This window comes from Fukomys damarensis, unplaced genomic scaffold (genome assembly GCF_012274545.1).
Source record: "Fukomys damarensis isolate Sample0158 unplaced genomic scaffold, DMR_v1.0_HiC HiC_scaffold_35, whole genome shotgun sequence".
Taxonomy (NCBI): Eukaryota; Metazoa; Chordata; class Mammalia; order Rodentia; family Bathyergidae; genus Fukomys; species Fukomys damarensis.
In genome coordinates this window covers 28,817,075-28,842,183 of record NW_022900947.1, presented here as the reverse complement: position 1 = coordinate 28,842,183, position 25,109 = coordinate 28,817,075, and the positions used below count along the sequence as shown (strand labels likewise).

The 25,109-nt window shown below is 42.0% G+C and overlaps 1 protein-coding gene across 1 annotated transcript in view; it reads left to right on the top strand.

Moving 5' to 3' along the window:
- Rell1 (RELT like 1) overlaps window positions 1–25,109 on the top strand; it is a 49,549-nt gene that overhangs the window by 20,560 nt on the left and 3,880 nt on the right. The window contains exons 2-4 of the mRNA XM_033758904.1: window positions 14,204–14,428; window positions 16,202–16,273; window positions 23,321–23,378. Of these exons, the coding sequence (XP_033614795.1) occupies window positions 14,221–14,428; window positions 16,202–16,273; window positions 23,321–23,378 (338 nt within the window). The 5' untranslated portion in view covers window positions 14,204–14,220. The remainder of the gene's footprint in view (window positions 1–14,203; window positions 14,429–16,201; window positions 16,274–23,320; window positions 23,379–25,109) is intronic.

Here is a 25,109-nt window from a genome sequence, read left to right as displayed (position 1 = left end):
ACTTCTTCTCCTCAGAAAAATGGTTGTGGCTCTTCCTGGTCTGTGTCCCAGAGCAAAGCTGAGGTGTTGACCTTCTTCCAGGCTGGGTCAGGCCTGGTCAGATGAGCTTTCTGTTGTCTCCTGAATGCAAACCATTGTTTGAGGCAGCGGAAGATTCCAGGAGCGGACGATGCACTCCTTGCCTCTCCCTGCTCCAGGATGGTGTGGATTGGGCTGCAGATGTTGTGTGTTGTGTGTGTTCAGCTGTTTGGTGTCCCTTGGGAAACTATGTTCAGTCAGGGAGTTCTATGGCCTTAAGAAATAACTTCCAAGCCAGGTGTGGTGGTAAACACCCATACTCAGAGCTACTTGGGAGGTGAGGTAGTGGGCATCGACAGGTTGAGGCCGTCCTGGGCCACTTAATAAGGTCCTTTATCAAAATAAATAATAAGGCGCTGGGATATAGTTTAGGAGCAGAGCACTTTCCCAGCATGAGTGAGACTCTAGGTTCAATCCACAGCACATCACCCATCCAAAAAAACAAAACAAAACAAGACAAAAGAAAATTCAGTGGTAAACCTCACATACAGTGCAGAATGATAGGGACTTTCCGAGACTCTGCAGTCAATTTTCCCCCTTTAGTTTAAATTGAAATTCAGGATGGTAAATATTTACATTTCATCATTTTTAAAGTTTCTGTATTTAACATCACTCTCCTTTCAGTCCTTTGTTCTGGGAGCAGCCTGGGGTTCAGGATGATTTTCCTTTGTTCCCCAAACTCCTGCCTGCCAAGAGTGTTTGTTCCTCTCATGTCCAGTGGTTCAGGTTTTCCTTTGAGGTTTAATATTCAGTACTTATTCTTCTTGGAGAGTCCTCATTAATTCTCTCCTTAGCCCCTATATATTTCCACAAATAAAACCCAGCTTAGGCTGAGGGTGTAACCCAAACAATTATTTTTGAGTAATGGGGTTGAATAGGAGCTGTCATAGGAATGGGTTGGAAAGTAGTGATTGTCATTAATAATGCTAATTTCTCAAGGGTCCCTTTAGTAAGTGATGCTGTCCACTGGGGGTTCTGACACTAGGATGGCTGGTTTCTGTGCATTTTACTGGGGAGTTGTGTGCGCTTCCCATCTGTTACTAAAGTGGTTTTTGCTGCCCTAAATCAGACTTTGATACTCATGTGTATGGTAGTGTTTTGGGAACTTGGACAAAATAAATAGCATTGAGGTTGTGTACGGGCAGTTCAGGTGGTGGGATTTTGTTTCTCTGGTGGATGGACTTTGCTGGCAGACACAGTCTGGGGTTTCTCCCTATCCCCCACCCTTCACAGCTACATTGGCAGGTAGGGTGGGACTGCAGTAGCCATTTATCTAGGAGTTGATTGGAGTCTGGTGCAGCTTTAGTTTCACTACAGAGTTTAGTGCTTATTTATATGCTGACTCATATTGTCCTCCCATCCCCATATAAGCTTATTTAGTCTCCCCCTCCATTTAAAGCTCTTTGGGTTTGGGGAAGGATCCGTCTCCATGACTGGCCCTTGTGAAACTGTTTCAGAGGCTCTGTGACTTTTCTATTGCTGCAGAGAAATAATTCTGAGGATTTTTTTAATATAGAATATTATTTGCTTCTTTGCTTCTAACTATAGAATATTCTTTGCTTCTGCTTTTATTAGCATTTGTAATTGATTTAAACTTAAAGGTGGTCTTTTTGTACTAGCCAGTAAGTCCTAGCACCATCAGCGCAGGCTGGAGAGGCTCTCGATGGACTTGGTACCATTGCAGTCTGGAAATAGATCTACCTGGGCTTTTTCCAGGCTCTTACCAGTGTTTAAACGCGTGACCGTGGGCAGGTGCCATCCCTTCCCTGAGCCTCCTTTTCTGCTTCTCTGCCTTACTGTGTTATGATACCTGGAAACCCTTGTGATCCATGGTCTAAACTCTAAATTAGGTAACTCCTTCCTAACCCCTGAGGTCAAATTGAATCTGTTAATGTTTATGCAGCAAACCAAGTGGAAATGAGATTGGAAATTTCTATACATCAGGACAGTACAGGTTTTGCTACCAAATGAGTTTGTCAGGTGTTATTTTGCTGTGAAGTGAGTTGGTGAATTGACTTGTGGACACAGAGGATAGGCTTGTGTTTTTATATCCAGTAGCATGAACCCAGAGTGATCTGTGCACAGGGTGGGAGAAGGTTGAGGAGGTATGGGATTTTGAGCACTGTGAAAGATATAGGCTCTTATTCATAGGTTTTTGAGAGAGTCACCCAGAGGGTGGCTTGTTTTTTTTTGGTTTGGTTTTTTTTTGGTACCGGACATCCAACTCAGGTCCTTATGCTTGCAAGGCAGGCGGCAAAACTACTGAGCTAAATCCCCAACCCAAGGGTGGCTTGTTTAATGTCACAGAGGTAGTTGGTGGCAAAGGTGGACGAAGAAAAGCCCTTTAGAAAAATGGATATCTAGCCATCTCAGTCAGAAATCTAGACCAAGAACAGACTATTCATGGATACTGTGATTAAATGTTAGCTTTTTTAAAGTGTGCAGATACGAGTGTTTTCAAAGCTGTTTTTCAACCAAGCTTGGCAAGGGTTGTCTCCTCACCAACCAGGTCTCTTTCCTGTCAAGTCTGTTGGGTCTGTGCTGGGAAACCCTAGCTTCTGAGAATGCACACCCTTCCCTGATAAGAGGGGCAGAATTGCTATCAGAGCCATCAAGGTGCTCTTGGCCTTGGTTGGCACAAAGCTGCTTCAGAGTGGTTCCAAGGGCCTCCTCATCTGGAGTCTCTGGTGACTGCCATTGTCTCCCCCATTATTTGGCAGCCCTCGTGCTGTGCCCACTGGACTTAAGGAATGCCATTTCTGTGCCACCCTGTCTCAGCTCTTCTGAACAAGGAGGTGAGTTGGGAATATAACTGTTACTTGGAAATGAGCTAGAAAATTGCTTTTGACTTTTTTTAGACTGACTTCATTCCTCACACTTTTTCCTTGTTTCCCTGCTGTCTTCTCTCTTTTTAACCTTAGGTCTCCATTTGTAATTTTCTCAGCAGGATCTAAGCAAAGCACACATACGTAGAAAGAGCTCAGAATATGGTGAATTAACTAAATCCCAAAGAATTTTGATAAACACTGGCCTTTGTTGGCTATCATTTAATGCTGTGAAGGGAATCCTGCTTATCAGTCTGAACTGACAATTGTCTGAGTGGCTCCTCTGTGTGCTGACACTTCTCACACTGAAGTGAGGTGTTGGCTCTTGAAGAGGCAGGTAGGCTGTAAGGACTTAGCTTATGACATTTGTAGGGTGAGCTGTGATTTGGAGTTGAGATTGGTAATTGAGGACAGATTTGCAGTTGCTCATCTTATTAAAGGCTTTGGAATCTGACTGATGGGAAATATACAGTATTTCAAAATATACCAGGTTTTTTGCTGGGCTACTTAGAACCCACGATTTTGAAGTCTAGGGAGCCTGTCATCTAAACTGAGTTGTGATATCTAAGAGAATAAGTCAGCGGTTAGCATTTCAATAGAAAAGTGGCTAAATGACAAAATGTTGAAAAAAAGCAATTGCAGTATACTTTAAACTGGCACTGGTAGTTGAATGATGCACTCTTATAAACCTTTTTCATTTATGTAGACACTAAGGGTAATGAGCAGATGGGATCCATTCTATGTAGTTTGAAACCAGGCATGGCCACTTTGTAGCCATGTGACCTTGGGAGCCTTTCCTAACCTTTCTGTGCTTCCATTTCCCCACCTGTAATATAGGGATAATACTGATGAGCATTTTATAGCTTTATATAAAGATTTAATGCCTAGCTTACTGCTGCCTCCTAAGTGCCCTATAATTGTGATAGTATTTCTTTTTAGTAGTAACAGTGGTGTAATAGTATCAGACTGCAAGCACCTCTGGAGTCATCTCAGTCCAAACTATTAACTTCCTTATATTATCCCACTTACTTTCCACTGTGGCTCTGTTGTTTACCCCTTACTCTCCTGGGCTTTGCAGCCTGCATTGTACTCCCTTTACATGTTAATGCAGTTGGAAGTCGGGGTACACATTTCAGCTGTGTGCTGAGTGCACTGTGCAGTCTTCTTGGGCTTCTCCCCTCCTTCAGTCTCTCTGCCAAGACTGCTCTCTCCTCAAGCCCCTTGTCCTGCCCCTGTCCCCTAGTTCTCAGTCACTTCTGATGCAATAGGAACAAGAGGATATCAGCCACCTCTTTCCTCAGCTTCCTTCCACCTACTACAAAGGATGGCCTTCAGAAGAACTGTCTCTTTTCCGGTTCACAGCCTTAATCTGTCTCCTTCACAAGGAAATCATTGTCTCAGCGTCCCTATTCCATATTCTTTTTCAGTCTCTCACTTTTACTCCTGTCTCTGACACATTAACAAACACTGCTATGGTCTGAGTGTGTCTCTCAAAGGTTCAATTGTTAGGAAGCTAGATCTCAGTGCAGTCATGTTGGGAGGTAGGGTTCAGTGGGAAGTGTGTGGCTCATGGAGTTGGAGCCACCATGAAAGACTAAAGTCTTATGTGAGTTCTCGCTCTTATAAGAGTGTATTAGCTATTGCTGCAGCCTTATTGTTAGAATATGTTGCTATAAAGTGCAGCTATACTCATGTTTACTCTTTTGTATGTGTGCACTTGCCCTTCTGTCCCCCCCTTCCATACAGGGGATTGAACTCAGGACCTTGTGCTTACCATGCAGGTGCAACACTACTGAGCTAAATCCCAAGCCCTGTCCTTCTGCTTTTTGCCATTAGTTGAAGCAGCACAAAGCCTTCACCAGCACCATGCTCTTGGATTTCTCTGCCTCTACAACTGTGAGCCAAAATAAACCTTTTTTTCCCTTATAAATGATCTAGTCTCAGGTGTTCTGCTATAGCAACAAAAAACAGAATAAGGCAAAACAAAACAAAAACTCTGAAGCAAAGTTTCCTCCCTTTATCCTGAACATGAATTACTTTCCATCTTGGCTCCATCTGTGCTTCTGGAAAGAGTAAACTGAGCTCAGTGTCTCTGTTCTTCAACCCGGGGAATCTAGCTTCTGCCTTGCCTTACAGTTCATTGGAAACTGCTTCATCCAAGGCCTCCCCTGGGGCCCTAGAGCCTGCCATAGTCCCACCCCACTCTCTCACTTTCTCATGCGAGGCTGCACCCCTCCCTTGGAGGATTTGCCTTCTGGTGCCTGCGGACCCAAGTCCCCCAGTGTGTATCTTCTGGCAGACTCAGCTGCAAGGGCTGTGGCTGGTGTTGTCTTGCGGATTGTTTTTCCTTCTCATTTTATTCTGTTTTTCCAATTTATTTTCTTTTATTTTTAGGATTTTAAAAGAATGTTTATACCAAGAAAGTACAGAGAGATAGAAAGTAAATTCCAACAAGAGAGAAGTTTAAAAATTCCACGAGGTTTCCTAAATTAGAAACTAAAGGTTTCCCATTTGTTCTCAGGAGCGTGTATGTGCCCTGATTTGTCTCTGTTCTGAGGGCTTTCTAAAGATCCCTTTTAGGTTTTGTTTTGTTTTGTCTTTTTTTTTTTTTTTTTTTTTTTTTTTTTTTTTTTTGTAAGAAATCCTAACCTGAGTTCTACTCTCTCAACAAATTTTTAGGTACACAATACAGTACTATCAGATCTCTAGAAATTATTATTTTTTTGTGTGTAACAGAAACTTTATACCCTTTGAACAGCAGCTATCAATTTCCCTCTCTCCCAGTCCCTGGCAAGCACCACTGTATTCTTTATTTCTTTCAGTTTGGCTTTTGTAATTCTCCTTTATCTGTGGTTTGGCACCCTGTGGTTTTGGTTACCCATGGTCAACTATGGTCTGAAAATATTAAAAGGAAAATTATAGAAATAAAACATTGAGAATTTTTAATTTGCATATTGTCCTCAGTAGTGTAATGAAAACTTCAGCTGTCCTTCTGTGCCCTGCTTCATCTGGCTTGGGACGCAGATCTTCCTTTGTTTAAGGTGCCCATGCATTTATGCCACCAACCTGCTAGTCACTTAGTAGCCATGTCAATTATCAGGTTGTTTCCGCATCAGTGTGTTAGTGTTCAAGTAACACTTATTTTACTTAATAATGGCCTCAGAGTGCAAGAGTAGTGAAATAGTGATTCAGATACCATATGCCAAAGAGAAGCTGTAAAGTGCTTCTTTTACGTGAAAAATTGAAAGTACAGTAAGATTTTTGAGAGGGACCACATTTTTGTAACTTTTATTACAATATGTTGTTAAGTTATTTGTAATCTCATACTATGTCCAATTTAAAATTTAAGCTTTTCCATAGGCATGTCTATATAGGTTTTGCTTTTTTTTTTTTGGTACCAGCGATCCAACTCAGGTACAGTGCCACTGATTTAAATCCCCAGCCCGATATGTCTATATAGGAGAAAACTTGCTATGTACAGGGTTTGGCATTGTCTGTAATTTCAGGTGCCCACTGTGAGTCTTGGAACATATTCTTTAAAGGCAAATGGGAGAGTACTGTATTTTAGATACCTCACCTAAGAGAAGTCATTTGGTATTTGTCCTTCTATAACTGACTTATTTGGTTTCATCCATGTTATTGCATATGCAGAATCCATATTTCGATTGGATATATACACCATAATTTCTTTATCCCTTGATCTGTCAATAGGCTCGTAGTTCTTTATACCTAAGCTATTGTGCATAATGCAGCATGAAAGTACAGGTATCTCTTCAAGATCCTAATTCCAGTTCTTTTGGATACATACCAGAAGTGGGATTTCTGTATCATGTGGCAGTTCTACTTTAAATTTTGGAGGAACTGCCACACTATCTGTCGTAGCAGTGGCACCACTTTTTATCTTCCTAATTCAGTTGCTCTTTCATATACCACTGGCCCAGCTGACCACTCACTGCTTCTGGAAACTTCTTCTCTGTGTCTGAGGGAGGTGCCCTGGTTTCTCTTCCTCAGCTCCCTCAGGGAGCAGAGCCACTTGTTTTTTGGACATTTCTCTGGATGTCCTCTGGCTTACTTCTACGTTTATGTGTTTGTTTTAGTCTGTTTTGGGCTGCTATAATAGAATATCACAGACTATTTAATTTGTAAACCATATAAATGTGTTTGGCTTACAGTTCTGGAAGCTGAGAATCCAGGAGCATGGCATGAGCATCTGTGCAGGGCTTCCTGCTGCATCATAATATGGCGGAAGGGAAAGTGAGCATGTGTAATGGAGAGAGGAGGGGTAGGGACTACACTAGTCCTTTGATCAGGAGCCTACTCCCATGACAATTAACCACTTCCAGGATAATGACATCAATCCATTTACAAGGGTGGAGCCTTCATGGCCTAATCATTTCCTAAAGGGCTCACCTGTTAATACTGTTACAGCAGTCATTACATTTCAACATAAATTTTGGAGGGGACGTTCAAACCATAGCATTGTTCAAAACTGATCTCATGATGTCCTCCCCATGCCAAATGTGTTAATTTGCTAGGGCTACCTGGCAAAGTTACATAAAGTGGGTGGCTTTACATACCTTAAATTTATTGTCTCACAGACTTCTGGAAACTGGAAGCCCAAGATCTAGAAGTCAGCAGGGTAGCTTCCTTCCTAAGGCTGTGATAGAGATTCTGTTCCATGAGTCTGTTCTGGCTTATGGTGGTTTTCTGGTCTACTTTGTGTTTCCTGGCCTGTAGAACTATCATTAGTTCTCTGCCTTTATCTTCACATGGCATATTTCTAATGTCATATCTATCTAAAAGGTTTACCCCTTTTATATGACATCAACCATAAGGGATTAGGATCCTCCCAGCGACCTCATTTGGACTAGATTGCCTTTGTGAAGATGCTGTCTCCAAATATTGGTTACATCCTGGGCTACTGGGTGTTAAAAATTTCAGTTTGGTTGGGGTTTATACAGTTAAATGCATAACACCAAACAAAATTGCTTTTTCTACGTATTTCCTATCTCAGTAGCCGGCAGCGGTGTCCATGTTGGTCAAGCAGGAACTTGGGCATCATCTTTATGTTACTTACTTTTGTATTAACTTGGGGTCCAAGAGCTTGCAGAAATTGGAAGCAAGATTTTGAAGTTGGCTAACAGCCTCTGCCCCATATCTTTAAGTATCTGTAACCTTGGTACAAAAGCAATACATAATTTTAGAAAGTTACAGTAAAATATGAAGATAAATTTGGTTCTACCATACAGAATCAGTTTTTAATCATTTCTTCATGCAGTTTTTGTCGTTTACTAGTTAAATCGTATTACATGTGCAGATATTGAATCTAGCTTTTAAAATTCAACTTTGTATCACTTGTGTTTGATCATATCTGCAGAAAATCATCATGAATCATTTTAAATAGTGTGTATTATTTCATTAATGATATGTAATATCAACTTAGATATTTTCTTCTTATCCTGTTATCAAACATATAGGTATTTCTGTTTTTTTAACTTTTATAAATAATGCTGAGACAATCTTAATTATTAATTTGGATTCAGTAAATAAATTTTTTTTTGTACTGGGGATTGAACTTGGGACCTTGCTCTTGCAAGGCAGGAGGCGGCACCTGTGAGCTAAATCCCCAGCTCAGTAAATAATTTGTTCATAATGCAGACACGATTCAGCTGAGAGTAAAGGGAAACGACACAATCAATTTATTAGTGTTAATCGAAGGAAAGCTAAACCTATATAGGTTAACAAGTGTTTTAAGTGTTATTTGTAAATAGTTACTTTGTTAGGTAGATCATAGTGAGTCTCTTTAAATTAGCATATGTTTGTGATATATAATAATCACATTAATTTTGGGAATAAATATAGATAGATACCATATCTGATCATCTTATCCCATTTCCCCTTCTGGGCCTCCCCTCTCCCCCTTTCCCTAGTTCCCCTTTTCTATCTTCAAACATAGATTTTTTTAATCAACATTTTTCTTGTCAACTCTTCCCTGTAAGTCCTTAACAGAGCTGGGCAGAACTTCCTGGGGTGATGGAAATGTTCTTCATCTGACCTGTCCAAAGTGGAACAGTTAGCCAAATGTACTTTGGGTACTTGACATGTAGTTAATGTAATGGAGGAACTGAAATTTTAATTTTAGGTTCTGCTGATTTCAGTTTACATTTAAGTAGCTACATGTGGCTAGTGGCTACCATATTGGGTAGGACAAGTCTATAATTACGGTGACGAAAACACTTTCATAGTCCTTACCTTTCCTTAGTCACTCTTCTGAGTGCTTTACTTATTAATATATTTAATCCTTACACTGATTCAATGAGGTAGTCTGTGGTTACTATTGCTATGTAACGTGTTTCTTCAAAGCTTAGTGGCTTAAAATGCCAACAATTATTTATTTGGCTTAAGGATTAACAATTTGGGTCAAGTTTATCAGAAATAACTCATCTTTACTCCCTGCAGATGGGCCATAGGATCTGCTTCTAAGCTGGCTTGGTTACTGGTTGGCAAGTTAGTGCCTGCTGTTGGTCTGTATCCACAGGGCAGGTAAGGCATCCTCAGCATAGTGGCTGAGTTCCAAAGCAAGTGCTGCAAAATACTGAAAGAGGAAATTGTCAATTTCTTAAGGCCTGAGAGCAGGAAACTGACAAAGCATCAACCCCAACAAATTCTACGGGGCAAGGAAAGCAATGTGTGTAACAGGGGAGAAGATGGAGACTTCACCTTTCAGTGAATGAAGTATCAAAATGTTGGGGACCATGTTTTAAAATTATTGTAGATGGGTACAGCAGTCATTTTACAGATGAGGAAACTGAGCACTGACAAGTGAAATTCCTTGCCCAAGGTGAGTCTACTGAGTGGCTAAATTATAGTTTCTGCCAGGCAGCCTGCATTTTTAACCTCAGTACTATATTTTCTCTTTCTGTAATTCATATATTCAAGACAGGCATGCCTTGTGGCACACACTTGCAATCCCAGCACTCAGGAGGCTAAGGCAGGAATTGCAAATTCAAACCCAGCCTGGACAACTTAATGACTTAGTGAGGTCCTATCTCAAAATAAAAAATTAAAAAAGGGCTGAGAATGTAGCTCAGTGTGAAGCCTTGGGTTCAATCTCCAGTACCACACACACACACACACACACACACACACACACACACACACACACACATTCATATCTTCTTCTTTTTTTTGTTTCATGGTACTGGTAATCATGGTAATCATTTCATAATTATGAAATGAAGTGAATTACACATATTTGTGAAACAAAGCTTTGTGAATATGTAGTATGTGTAAGGGTTTGCTCAATGTCAAACTCATAATGAAGACATTCTTGGTCACCTAATCCAGGAGGTGGTGCTGGGCGGCAGTTCTGAGCCCCTGTGCTTTTGTTCCATTTCCTGATGCCACTCAAAGAATTTAACATATCTAGATTGAAACAAACCGTGATTCTGAGGAAAACTCCTAAGTCTTTACCTATTCCCATTTTATGGAATATTTATAAAATTAATCAATTAAACATTTAGAACTATAAATAAAGTTCAATAAATGTTTCTGGTTTTTACTAATAGTAAGGCTCGAAATTATATCCTAATTTTGATTTTTTACATAAGTTTAGGGATTGATATACCTCTCTCTCTCTCTCTCCATCCATCTTTATATAGATGTATATGAATATGCAGATACATATATTTAGGGATGGATTTTATATATATATATATATATGTGTGTGTGTGTGTGTGTGTATATATATATATATATATATTACACATATATACACATACATACACGTGTGTCACTGGCTAGCATGGATTCTTAGCCACATAGAAGATGGAAATTACACATGGGCCAATTTTTAGTTTCTAGGATAAAATAAATATAAATTTATTATAGGAAAAAAACCAGACACAGCTGAGGTGGCCACTCCACAGTTACAGCAGTGCTATAACTAGAGTTTCATTTTAGTTCCTTCTAGTTTCATCCTAGTTCATTCTAGTTTCCTACACATTCTGCTTCCTTAACTCAGGGAGGCCATTGGCTTGCTCCTTTGATTAACCATTTGTTTTCTTTCCCCTTTTTATCACCAAAAGAGTGGCTGCCTGCTTGTTTTCTATGAGGCAGCTGCTTCAGAGTCCTTTTAGCTCCCGGCCTTAGTTATGCACCTACACTCTGGAGTCCGACTGTGTGGGTAAAAATCTCTTTATAAGTTACTTGCTCTTTGGCCTTGAGCAAGTGACTTAGCCTACCTTACAATCTTGCATGCACATAGTCATTTTTTTTTTTTTTTTTGGTACTGGGGAATGAACTCAGGTCCTTGCACCTGCGAGGCAAGCGGCAGAACCACTGGGCTAAATCTCCGGCTGCAGTCATGTGTTGTTTAATGATGATACATTCTAAGAAATATTTCATTAGGTGATAGTATATTCACACACCTCAGTGGTACAACCTACTGCACACTTGGGCTGTAAGGTACAGCTTGTTGCTCCTAGGCTCCAAATCTGTACAGCATGTTACTTGTATCAGTCAGTTTTTCCTATTGCTGGTGCAAAATACTTGATACCCACATCTTAAAGGAGGAAAAGTTTACAGTATTGGGGCTTGCGGTTTCAGTGTTTAATCCATGGCTGGCTGGCTCCAAGGCAGAAACAGCATGGCGGAGGGGTGAAGTGGAGCAAAGCTCCATGAAAACTGGGAAGCAGAACAGGAGAATAGCACCAATGAGAGACATGCTCAAAGGCTCACTTCAGGTGACCCACTTCCTAACAGCACATTCAGATATGAACATCAGTGGATTAATCCACCTGTGAGTATAGCATCCCACGATCCAGTCACTTTCCTTGAGTGACATAACCTCATCGGGTCGACAATTTAGCTTAACTCTATCACATTACTATACAGAATACTATCTGCAATTATCACACAGTTGGTAAGTATTTGTGTACTAAAATGTGGAAAAGGCACTCTGATAGGTGATAAAAATTTTTTTAATTGCAGAACATTTAGGTGATAAAAATTCTTAAGTTTCATTATAATCTTAGCATCCACTCTCATATATGTGGACCACTGTCGATCAAACGTCATTCTGCAGTGTTTGCCTGTAATATATAGATGTAGTTTCTTGGGAGAAATGAGAAAAAGTTAAAGATTACCTCAAGTTCTAGAAGCTGCCTGATAAAATAATGACTGCACCTTTCACAAACTGAAGGAAACAGTTCTTTGCAGTTCAAAGCCAGTGGATTTGTCCATGTGAGAGAGAGGTGGTCCTTTGTTCCATTGCTCCTGATTTGCACATTAAACTTTGGTTTGATACTGTTTGCTACCACGATGAGCTCTGCTCATTTCACACTATTTGTTCTCGATGTAATTATGACAATGCTGATTCTTTTCTTACCAAATATTCTTTTTTTTTCTGATACTGGGAATTTAACTCAGGACCATGCACTTTCCAGGTAGGTGTGGCACCACTGAGCTACATCCCTGGCCACTTATCAAAGATACTTAAGAAAGGTTGTAGCTAAGTGTCTCTAGCTTTCTAATTTCTGTGTTTCTTAGGCAGTGTATATGAATCTTCCTGATGTAGAAAGCCCACGCTATCATTTCAGAATCAGAAGGTTCCAAATGCTGAGAGGTCCACTCACTCAAATCCCACATTTTTCTTGAGTCCTGTTCCTTATTTGTTCATATTGTGATACTTGGCAGATTTTCTGTACTGTTTGATTTTTCTCTTAATTGGCCACACCTTATAATTAGGTGCTCTGTCTGGGCTTCCTGCATCTTATTTTCCAGAGGCCACGTTGCACCCCCAAGGTCACTGTGCCACTTGCCTCTGGTATGTACAGCTATCATTCCCTCTTTTCCAAAGCATGCTGCCTTACAGACCAGCTTCCCTATTCTTCATCTCACAAGAGAGGTCCCCAGTGTCATTTTTTCTCCTAATGACTGAGTGTTCCTTCTGCATCATTTCTTACCATCTGTCATGATCTGGCTGCATGCTGACTTGCTTACTGCCAGTTTCTACTGCTGCCTACAAGCTCTGAGATGGCAGGGGCTATACTTTATGTTGTTCATCAGTTTACCCACCTCCCAACAGGGGCTTGTCACATAGTACACATGCAATAAATGGTTGGTAAATGAATAAACAAATGCACAGGCTTCCTTTTTTATGCTGATGCCCTCTCTGGTTATTCCCTCTTCTTCATACTCTAAATATGTTAGTTTGCTATGTCCTATTAGAACATAAGTTCCATGAGGACAAGATCTTTGTTTTGCTCAGTGTGATAATATTTGCCTCCCAAGTACCTACCTAGAATGATGCTTGGCAGGAAGGTCGTATCTTCATGTTTCTGTGACATAGCCATGTTCTGTCTATATTGATATGTTCTAAATATTTTGCATGTAGTTATTTATTTCATCTTCACATTGACCTTGCAGGAGTGGGCAGGTACTGTTAGTGTAAGAAACTAAGGTTTTGGGCTGGGGATGTAGCTCAGTGGCACTGTGCCTGCCTCACAAGCACAAGGTCCTGAGTTCAATCCCCAGTACCAAAAAAGAGAAAGAAACCAAGGTGTTAGGATGTTAAGTCATTGTTCATTGTCACTCATCTGCTAAATAGTAGAGCTGGGTACCCAACTCTGGGCTCCTGAATCCATGCTTTTCACCACTGAGTACTGTTATAATACCTCTTAATGTTTATGTGCGTATTCCATATTGAATACATCACCAAAACCTTGTGCCTTCATTGCATACTCTGTAGGGCTTCTCAAGAGATGAAGATGTAATAGTTCTCTTCAAGAGATTTAAGAAATGAAAAGTGGCCTAGGGTGGGACCAAATGTGTGAATGGCAGGGGTGGGAACTTTGTCTGTTTTACCCCTACCCTGGGCTCTCGCCCTTTGTGCTGGGCTGTCCCACATTCTCTGCATGGCCTGAGGTTTGGGGAGCAGACAGACACTTTATCTGTCTCTCTCTCTCTCTCTCTCTCTCTCTCTCTATCTTAGTGCTTACGTTCTTTGTGTGGAGTTGGCTCATGTGTATAACAAATCTTAATGCCTTTTTCAAAATCCCCTTTCCTTCCCTCTTCTCCCGCTTCCCTGCATCTCTTGGTCCTCTTCCCTTTTAAGAAAGATCTGTCTTTCTATTTTTTATTTTTTTCTCTTCATTTATAATTTGGGTTTCTCATATAAAAGAACCATGTGATATTTCAGCTTGTGCAGGCACTGATTTACTGTGAACACTTCTTGAAGATCCTCGGGGTTTTTGTTCCTCAAAGACATCTAACACCGCCATGTCTATTCCTTCCTGTAGACAGTGGTGGCAGCCGCATGCTGCCCTCCAGGACAGAGACGACCCCATCGCCTGCAAACAGTTCTGGGAATGGACACCCAGAGTACATTGCTTATGCGCTCGTCCCTGTGTTCTTCATCATGGGTCTCTTTGGCGTCCTTATCTGCCACCTGCTTAAGAAGAAAGGCTATCGTTGCACCACAGAGGCTGAGCAAGATGTTGAACAGGAAAAGGTTGAAAAGATAGGTAAATAACTTGGATTCTTTTTATTGACAGGGTGGGGTAGGAAGACAATTTTAAATAAGAAGCCATACCTGTATGCTTCCTATCTCTGTGAGGCACAGTGAGCCATGTGAACAGCAGCTCTCTGTGTACCTTTCCCAAGAATCACACCTAGAGTTTGAAACATTGCTTTTATTAACTGGCTACCACATAGGTAAATACCTGCATTGGTCCTGAGGCCTTGGGCAAGTGCTCTGAATCCCTGTTGTGTATGATTTAGCTGAAATTTATTTCTAATTCATGTAATTGGCATTTTAACTTAATGCAGATGAGGATAATAATCTCCATTTTGTAGCAGTTTAGAGGAAAGATTCATTAGTGGTTGGCACATACGGTCTCTCAGTAAACATTAATCTGCTATTACAGTTGAATCAGATTCTAATAAGAAGGGTAGGAAAACTAAACAAGTCTCATCATTTTTGTATTACTTTGCATTCTGTAATATTACATTTTTGTTCTGTCTTGAGTCTACATGATTGACATGTATGTTTACAAAGTAAATGATTGTGGAACAGTGCAGGAAAGTATGGCAGGAACCAGTGCCTTAGTATGAACTTCATGATATACTCTCCTTTCCTTGTCACCTGGAGTTTTAAGTCTGAGCCATGAATCCTATTTTACTGTCATTTCTTTCCAGTCTTTCCTTTTTTGGAAGGTTTTCTGACTTGGGCCCGGAGTATTAGTGAATAACTCTCCACATCCCATAAAGCCCCATACAGGCAGTCTTTGCAGAGAGGTGACATTTGGAGTGGGTCCCCCATCGGGCAAAACCACAGGATGGCAAAGGGGAGGGACCTGACTACTTGCCAGCTTGCTGGACCGTTTGTCTTTTCCACCCCCACTGACCTTTGAGGCTGAGGCAGAGCACGATGGCAGGATGAGTCATGTGTCAGCTTATGACCAATCCAAAGTGGAAAGTCGGGCCTGCCCCTCTTCTCCTCCATAGATCCCTGTAGGTTAGGGTTACCAGCAGGTTCCATGCTGGCCCTCTAAACATGTGCACTCATGTTGGAGAAGACTCTTTTCCAGGTAAATGGGTGGCCCCATACACCTTGGCTGTTCTGATGAACCTGGATAGAGAATTCCACCCTCTCTCTTCCTTCCTGGTAATTGAAACAAATTATGTGGTTTCTGACTGGAGCCTTGATAGTTTTTCAGAGACCATCACATTATATTGCTGGTGCAGAGTCCCCGAAAGTAAACTAAGTTTATGGGCAGGTAACAGGGTCAAAATTTAGATAATTGGGAAGTATATTGAAAAGGATGAGAGTTCTATAAATAAGAATGAATATCTAACTTAAAAAATAAATCAGTACTCTCAAATTTATACAGTAAGCTGGATATAAAAGCTAAGGAAATTTGTTTCTTTTATCAGCTTTCTTCTTTCCTCTAAGGGTTTAGGTAAATGATGAGAAAAGTAATAGCGGTCCAGAGTATAGGAATGCATTTCTATACTGTTGTTTAGAAAGTGAGTGGATATTTGACCATGAGAAGAGATGGATAGACAACTCTGATACTTTCTTTTTAAGTTAGTTATGTCAGTAAAGTCACAACGTGTGATGCTGGAAAGTGTGGGTCTGAAGGAAGAAAGCTAATATCTCTGCATCACACATGACCACCTGAGCTTTTGGGCAGCTGTTCCGTGAGGTCTTGGGCTCTGACACTGAGTGTCTAATCGACTTTCCGCCTGTGAGTGGCCAAGTTTGACACGGACTCCCATCCTCTTTTCTCTTTCAGAGCTGAATGACAGCATAAATGAAAATAGCGACACGGTTGGGCAGATTGTCCATTACATCATGAAAAATGAAGGTATGGATATTTTTGTGTTCAGCGCAATTTAGTATTCTTGTTCTATCAAAAACCTGCTTTGAAGAATCAGAATTGGAATGGGCTCGCCTTGATTTACCTAAGCTCCCTAATTCCCAGGCTTCCACATTATCCGGGCACGGGGGAATTCACATTAGTGAGTTTCTGAGTGCCTGTGACCTGCGTGTTGAGGAGAGCCAGCCTGGGGCTGATGGCTCCTGTTCCAGTCATGGTCTCCCTGATTCCGAGTTGTGTACAGTTGGGAAAGTCTCATTACTCTGTGAAGCCTCAGCTTCCTCCTACAAAATGGGAGTCATAATATGTACCTCACAGCACTGTTGCGAAATGGCACATGAAATGCTCAGTATAATAATAAGCACTCAAATATTATCTGTTATTTTTTTGTACTTGAAAAACTATGGTAAAATACACATAAAATTTGCTACTGTAACCATTTTAAAGTGTGGAATTCAGTGGCACTGAGTTCATCCACAATGTTATGGTACCACTGGTGGTTCCAGAACTGTTTATCATCACAAACTAACTGTGCACACGAAGCAGTCACTCCCTGTCCCTCCTCCCCCAGCCTCTGACAGCCACACCTCTGCTCTCTGTGTCTAGATTTGTCTATTCTGTTTCTCTGTTATCTGTTCCTAAGTAGGGAAACATTTTAATCAGCTTACCCCTTGGAGTACGTGTCTTTCCCCTGTGAAATGTATTGTTACCCTTCATCTTCTGCAGTGGAAACTTCATTTAATTGTGACTGATGGTCATAGTTCTGACCACTGTTATTATCTCAAGAGCATCCCACCCTGTTTTCTGTTGCTGTCACTAAACACCCCTCGTGCTCCTTGGGAAGAACAGAGGTTCGGGCTGCCTGTGGGTCTGGAGGCTGGCGTGTGTACGAGCCTGGCCTCTATCCTGCATCTGCTCAGGGCCTTCTTGCTGTATCATCACATGGCAGTCGGAGCAGTTGTACCTGAGGGAGCTTGCTTTGTGCCAAAATCACTCCCTCAGTAACCCATTAGTCCGTGAGTGCATGAATCTACTCTTTGGGCAGAGCCCTCATGCCCCGGTCATATCCTAAGGCGCAGCCTTCAGATACCATATGCCTGTGACTTTGGAGACTAAGTTCTGATGCATGAATTCTGGGGACCCACCCACCATAGCAGATTCTATCTCCTGAGTAGTTTGAGTAGTTTCTCCTTGTCATACACTCAATAGCTGTGGATTCCTATACATTGAGTTCTTGTGCCAGTTTAAAAGAAAATGTTTTCCCTGGGCTGTCCTTGTTATAATTGGCACTGGGTGACTTATGTAGCATGCACTGATAGAGCACAGCCATTTGTCTAAGAGCTGAAGTCCCTATATATTCATCAGTAAATCCCTGCTCTTCTGCCCACACCCCTCTGCCTGCAGATTCCCCACCCCTATCTTGCCCGGACCATTTGTCAGTGTGTTCTACTCTTCCCTGACCTTTTCACTTGGGAGAACAGCAGTTGCACATGTTTCAGCATAATTTCCAGTGGTGTTTTTAGAGTGTGCTTTGTATGTATTGGACTTAGATCTCGATGTTTTATGTGTGTGCTTTATGTGTGTAATGTCTTCAAATCCTGAAAACATCACTGGAGTTGATATTGTTATGCCCACCTTACAGAAGAGAGGGTGGTTCCAAGGGTGAAATTCACGTAGGTAATGAACAGCCTATCTCTTCCCACCCACTTCTAGATACTGGGTCCCTTTAAGCCACAGAGCACAGAGTTGCCTCTCCTTTCTTTTTTGTTTTTTTGTTTTTATTGTTTTTTTGAGACAGGGTTCCACTATGTAGTTGAGACTGACCTGGAACTCACTGTGTAGCCCAGGCTAGTCTTGAACTCACAGAGATCCTCCTGCCTCAGCCTCCCGAGTGCTGGGATTACAGGCATGTACCACCATGCCCAGCCTACCTCTCCTTTCTTTTAATTTTCAGATTTTAATTTCTACAGTCTATATAAATCAGGTAGCCAAACTGTACTCATGGTGGTATTGCTTTTTATCTGTTTTTAAAAATTTTTATTAGTACATGTTTGCAGTACATAATGATTAATCATGGAAAGTTGGTACATGTGCATAACACTTCTTAATTCTTTTTGTTTCCCCTCCTCCCTTCTCTTTATAGTTCAAACACATGTCTTTAATTTTGGTTTTGTCTTTGGGATTTTTGGTTTTTTTTGTTTTTTTTTTGGTACCGGAGATTGAACTCGGGTCCTTGCACTTGCGAGGCAGGCCACTGAACTGCTGAGCTAAATCCCTGGCCCCAGTATCTTTAATTTTGGAAATCAATTTTAGCTTAGGCAACTATGTGTTGGAGTTTGGATCTAGTAGCTGACCTGCTGGGCAAACACACATTGTTTCCCTACACTTTACATCTCCCTTTTGATACAAGATATGTGGACTTTTTCCCACTAAGCATTTCTCCAGCTCTCCAAACACCAGCTGCATGTCCTATAATTTAACTCATCTCTGCGTGTGCCTCGGAGATAGCATGTGACCCCTCAGTTAGGGGCTCAGTCCCAAACACTGTCCCTGCTTCAGATGCCAGTCACCAGTCCAGGCCTCTGGTACTTGTGACCCAAAAGCTATCAATCATGCAATTTCCACAGCCTTCTCCTTGGGTTTGGTAGTTTGCTAGAATGTTTTCTAGAACTCAGGGAAACATTTTATTAATATTTTTTTGTTTTGTTTTTGGTACTGGGGATCGAACTCAGGAACTTGTGCTTGTAAAGCAGGTGGCAGAACTACTGAGCTAAATCCCTGGCCCTTAACATTTGTTGGTTTGTTATGAAGAGTGTAACTCAGGAACCACCAGATGAAGAAATGCACAGGACAAAGTATTGGGGTGTGGGGTGGAGATACAGCTTACATCCCTCTGTCCATGCCCTGGTGCACCACCCTCCCAGCACCTCGGTGGGTCCAGCAGCCAGGAAGTTCCAACTCTAATCCCTCAGCCTTTCTGATGACCGGCCCCACCCTCGTCCAACCCAGTAGACTCGGGATCTCATGGCTCATTATGAATAACAGACATTCCCATCTCAGGAAGTTCTGCGGTTTCAGAAGTTCTCGGACACAACTGCATGCTGACTCTTCCTCCCTACACTAAGGGCTGGATTCATGCCAGTTCTGTCTTTTAACCTGTGACATAGAGCCAAACTGACCAGCTTTTGGGTGGTCAGAGTTTTCTTGCATTATATGGAAGTTTGGAAAACCCTAGGGACTCTGTAGCTGAGTTTCTGCAGTGGGCCCTTAAACTGTCTCCAACAGTACAAATGGAGAGAGCTGCGGTTACTCCTCAAGATCCTTGATTAGTCCCTCCAAGCCAGAGATCCCTTTGTGAAGTTTTTACCGTGACACCATTTATACCATTGTAGAAAGGACGCCTTTACAACAAATTTGATTATGGAGCGGGCTCTGAAAGGTGCTGTGAGGATTGTGCACCCCTGCTCTGTTAACTGTACTCAGCCTGTGTCGGTGGGTGGGTACCTGCATACTGAAGGAGCAGCAGGAGAGTGGCAGGGTTTAAAGTATCTGCTCTCCTCTCACACATCAGATATTGCGGCCAACTCTGTCACTCTCCACTTGTGTAACTCTGGCTGGTCATTTACTGTCTTTAAGCCTCAGTTTCTTTATCTGTAAAATGGGAGTGATAATTCCTCCTATGGTTAGGGTTGTTGGAAGAGTCCAGTATGGTAAGGTCTGTAAAGCTTTTAGCTGGCATATAAATTTTGGTGATGGTGTTATTAGTTACTGCTTAGGACATTTGTGCATTGTATAAGGAAAAGTTTGAGGAAATAGTAGTAGGAGACACAGCAGGGCATTTTCTTCTTGCATAACTTTCACTTTTGTGCCTGTTATCAAGAAAAAATTCGGGGGAAAAGAGAGGAAGCATATTCTGGAAAAAAATGTGAACTAGAAAATTTCTTCAATTCTTTTTCCCTCTAACTGGTTCCTCCCATTTGTGAGGTACTTATGGAAGGAAGTAGAGTTGACAGAATGTTGGCGTGTGTCCGGAAACTCTCTCTTGGCTGGTTGGAATTATGAGCAATATGCAAGGAGGAGACAGCTGGCCCTCTGTATCCAGGAATTCAACCAAAAATTGAAAATGTTCAAAAAATCTGTGTCTTTATTGAACAGGTGCATACTTCTTTCTTGTCATTTTTCCCTAGTCAACCCAGTGTAATTGCTATTTATATAACATTTACATTACATTTGGTATGATAAGTAACCTAGAGATGATTTAAAGTGTGCAGAAGGATGTACATGGGTTATATGCAAATGCCACTTACATAAAGGACTTGTGCTTTTGTTATCTTTGGGAGGTCCTCTGTGAATACCATGGACAACTCTTTATTCAAGAGAAATTGCTGTCCTTTTATTATAATTCCACAACGAAATTAAAGCATGTGTTCAAGTCCTGCCAGTGGTGTTTGAGGAGTTTTCTCATTACAAGAAGACAGAAATGTTCCCAAGGGACACATGACCAAAGTTTACTCCCAGGTGCAGACTTGAAAGTTAGCCTAGAGGTGGGGTGTGCATGTTTGTGCACACGTGTGTAGGTGTGGACGTGTGTGTCAGTCCCACGTGCTCCCCCTGCTCAGACAGAGTGGGTGTGAATGATGTTTGCACAGAAACTAGAGTTCACTCTTAGAAACTTCACTCAGCACAAAGGGGCTGTTGGGTAATTATTTCTGAGATATAGGGATGAGTCACAGGAATTCATGAAATCGTGAGAAATACAAGTACACAAGAAACAAGCTTGAGTAGTGACTGTAATATATTTTATCTTCCGGTATCACTTTATAATTTGGTCTTTCATTTTAAAGGCATTCATCATTTTATGGGTGATTAATTTTCTTGGGCAACTGTTTAAACTTTTTAGTTTTAAAAAACTCATTATTTTAAGTGCTAGTATTGCTATCTTTGTTTTCATACCCTTTGTTGTTTTTCTTTTTCTCTGTTTATACTTTGGAGTTTGGTAAATTATGGCATTTAGTAAGTGTAAACTGACAAATTGTATATTTGTATCCAATAAGATATGCATTTGTACATGAGATTGTGTATCTGTATTAGTCCTTTTTCTGTTACTATATTAAAATACCTGAGGCTAGGAATTTCACAGAGAGAAGTTGATTTAGTTCAGTATTAGAGGCTATAGGCCTGAAGTCAGGCAGCTTCATTGATTTGGCTCTGCTCATGGCCCAGTGTGGCTGGGTGGCATAACAGTGGGTATCATCATGGGGTAAGTGTGCCAGAGGGAAAGGTCGCAATGAGATGGGAAGTCAGAGAGCCAGTCATGAGTAGGGCTTCTGCTTTTATATTTTGGTGCTGGGGTTTGCCCCAAGAGCCTCCGCATGTTAAGCAGATTATCTATCTCTGAGCTACATCTCCAGCCCTCTTTTGTAACAGTGTTCTTTTGAGAACCAATCAGGGTACCATGAGAAGTATATCAATTCATTTTTGCTTTTGCTTTTGTTGAGTCAGGGTCTTGTTATGTAGTTCAGGCTGGCCTTGAGCTCACTGTGTGGCCCAGGCTGGCCTTGAACTTGCAGTAATCCTCCTGCCACAGCCTCCCAAGAGCTGGGAGTGCAGGTGGATGCCACCACACCCAGCTGAGAACTGTAATAATCCCTTCTGAGGGCAGCACTACCAGTGACCTAACCACTTTCCACCAGGCCCCACCCACCTAGTAAAGGTCCCACCCCCTCCCACATCGCCACACTCAGGACAGTCTTCCGACACGTGAATCTTTGGGAGAGATGAACCCCTTCCAAACTACAGCAATATCCAACCCCATTACTGAAAGAAAATTATTTTCCTGGATCCTCTTTATTAATCAAAAGGGAAAATGATTGAATTGTCTTTGTATATGGGGAGAGATACTATGGGTCCATTGTTGGTACTTTGAAATGACAAGAGCCTTGTTTAAAATAAAAACTTGTGTTTGAAAATGAATTTTGACATCCTCATGGAAACTTATGAAGGTCAAAGAAAATGTTTCTTTTAGCCAAGAATGGTATGTTGTGTTAATCTCTTCTTCCTTCCTTCCCTTCCTCCCTCTCTCTCCCTCCCTCTTTGTCTCCCTTCCTCCCTCCCTCCCTCTCTCCCTCTGTCCTTCCATCCTTCCTTCCATCCCTTCTTTCTTTCTTTATGCAGTGCTGAGGGCCTTCTCACTGACCTAGGTCCCCATCCCTTTTAAATTTTTTCACAATTTTGAGAGAAGGTCTAAGTTGCTTAGTTGACTACACAAGACTGGAACTTGCAATCCTTTGCTTCAGCCTCCAAAGTGCTGTGATTATGGGTGTGTGCCATTATGCCTAGCAAATATTTCTTAAAAAAAAAAAAAAGATTCATACACTCCCAAGGGTGTGTCCCTCAGGAAGATGCAAATTGGATCCTGGGGGAGACAGAAAATTCTTAGTCTCTTACAACACAGATATGTACAAACAACAGAAAAAGACAGGTACTGTATCTTTAGTATTTCATTTTCACAGGAGGCTGATAAGGGGAAAATGTGGAAAAAGGCTCCTGGGTGGGGCTAGAAAAGTAGGTTGAGAAGCACTGTGTGTAAACCCCTGACCCTGAACTCCCACACAGCAGGGTTGGAGCTGGACTCAATTGTCCTCTTCTGGAGATGTCATTTGAATGACCGTTCGGTGCTGGTCGTGGTGTCTAACGTGGTAAATAGTGATTTTTAAAGAAATTCTTTCCTGTCTTTAGAATTTGTTGTGGTTAGTCATGGGAACAATGCTTTAAAAATCAATGGAAAAGGTTAGGAGTCAGTAATAGTAGTTGGCCTTGCCTGTTAAATAGCCTGGAGAAACCGAGCATTCCCAGAGGCTTTATGTGCTTGAGAGCTGGGCCACTTCATAGGAGCTGAAGGGAAGGGGTGTGGGTGTCTCAAGAAGCTGGGATTCAGTTTGCTTCCTCCTCTCCCACATATTTGGAGTTTTTTTTTTTAAAAGAACATTTGGAGCCTAATTTAATCTATTCTTTAATTTCCTTTTTACTCCTTAGCAAATGTGGATGTTTTGAAGGCGATGGTAGCAGACAACAGTCTGGTTGATGCTGAAAGGTGAGTACTCCTCCTCCTTCCATTTAGTGGGGCATTTTTTATTTGTTCAGCTGTGACATTTGAAATACTGTTCTATAAGAGCAGAATTCTCAACTTTGGCTCTGTGGATGTTGGGGGCCAGGTACCCCTTTGCTACAGGTGTTGTCTGTGTACTGTGGGGGTCTCTGATGATGTTCCTGGCTTTAGCTCAGCAGATATCAGACCACCCCACTTTGCCCCCACTAGGTGCAACAAGCCCAAATGTCTCCACATTGTCAGTGTTCCTGAGGGGACTCTATCCTGGTCAGGAGCTGCTGTGGAGAGATCCAGGCCCGAGGAATGATGGCATAGAGGCCAAGAGCAGGAACACAGCTTTGGTGCTGGGAGCTTTTGGTCCAAGCTTCCCTGTACCACTTACTGACTGCCTGTTCTTGGGTGAGTTCGCTGACCACACTGAGCTCCAGTCCATCATCTGTAAAATGGAGATAACTGAGTGTTGTGTTGACACTGAAATAGTCTTCTTTGAACAGATGGTGTGGGCATACCCGGTACACTGTACTTTTATATTTCTGATTCTAGGTTATGGTCACCGAGCACCATTTCTTTCATAATTAAGGATTAATGCATACTTATCATTTTTCCAATAAGGAGCATGTATCGAGTGCCTGCTGTGGGCTGGATACTGTGCTAAACATGGCATTCACAGCCTTTTGCCCTGGAGGAGCTCAGTGTGGGCACACAGGTGGGCCTGTGAGGCATTATGGGAGATGGAGCCCGAAATTGCTGCAGGAGAAGCACTGTTGGGCAATCTTGGAACTCTGTGGGGCCGGCTGAAGTCACAGTGGCTTAGGGAAGCGGCATCATTAGAATCAGCTGTTTCAGAGACAGAGCTGCTTATAGAAAGAAGAAAGCCCAGGACAAAAGGGGTTGGAGCACAAAAATATAGGGCAGTGGTTGACTTGGGGTGGCCAGAGAGTGTGCAATGGCAGCAGCATGAAGGCCAAGAAGGCCAACTGGGCCTGAGAGCCACGGCGAGAGGTTGGATCTTTTGCTGCTTTGTGGATGGGCCTGCACACAGCACAGGTCGAACATTAATGAGGTGTGAGATATTCTTTGAGCACACAGGGGTGAGCTTGGGAAGTTCCCATGATGTAACTCTCAGGTGGACACAGACTGCCCCCACACTCCAGCCCTGACTGCAGACAGCTAGGATGAAGATGGTATCAGTTCCTGGTGTCTTTGTCTCCATCATCTTTAGGCATTCTGTAGGAGATGTCATCAGGCTTTATACAGAGCTGGTACTTGATAAATGCTCGGGGAATGACTATAGTTGAAAACATGAATGTAACTTTCCAACATATGGCGACAAGTTCACACTGTTTCTTGATTTACTAAATGTGAATCCTCATCCCCTACTCCTGGCCTGTACCATTTTAAAACATGAGTGGGTTAGGCAGGTGTCAGCAACCCAATGCTGGTCTGTGCCATCGCTAGTCTTCCAAGAGGCCCTTTTGGGCTCTGTCCATGTCTCAGGTGCCAGGCTCTGAGATGCACCACAAGCTGTTTCCTGCTCAGTCTTGCCCTGACCTGTTCTAATCCTTCCTCTTGTAGTGGCCAGAGTCTGGATACATGCCTTTTGAAAGGAGCCAAATCTGGCCATGTATGTCTGCCTGTTATATTCTGGCTAATCTGGCCAGATTTCTTACAGATGATCAGAAGTGGTCTCCATTGTTTCTGAAGCATCGTGTTCTG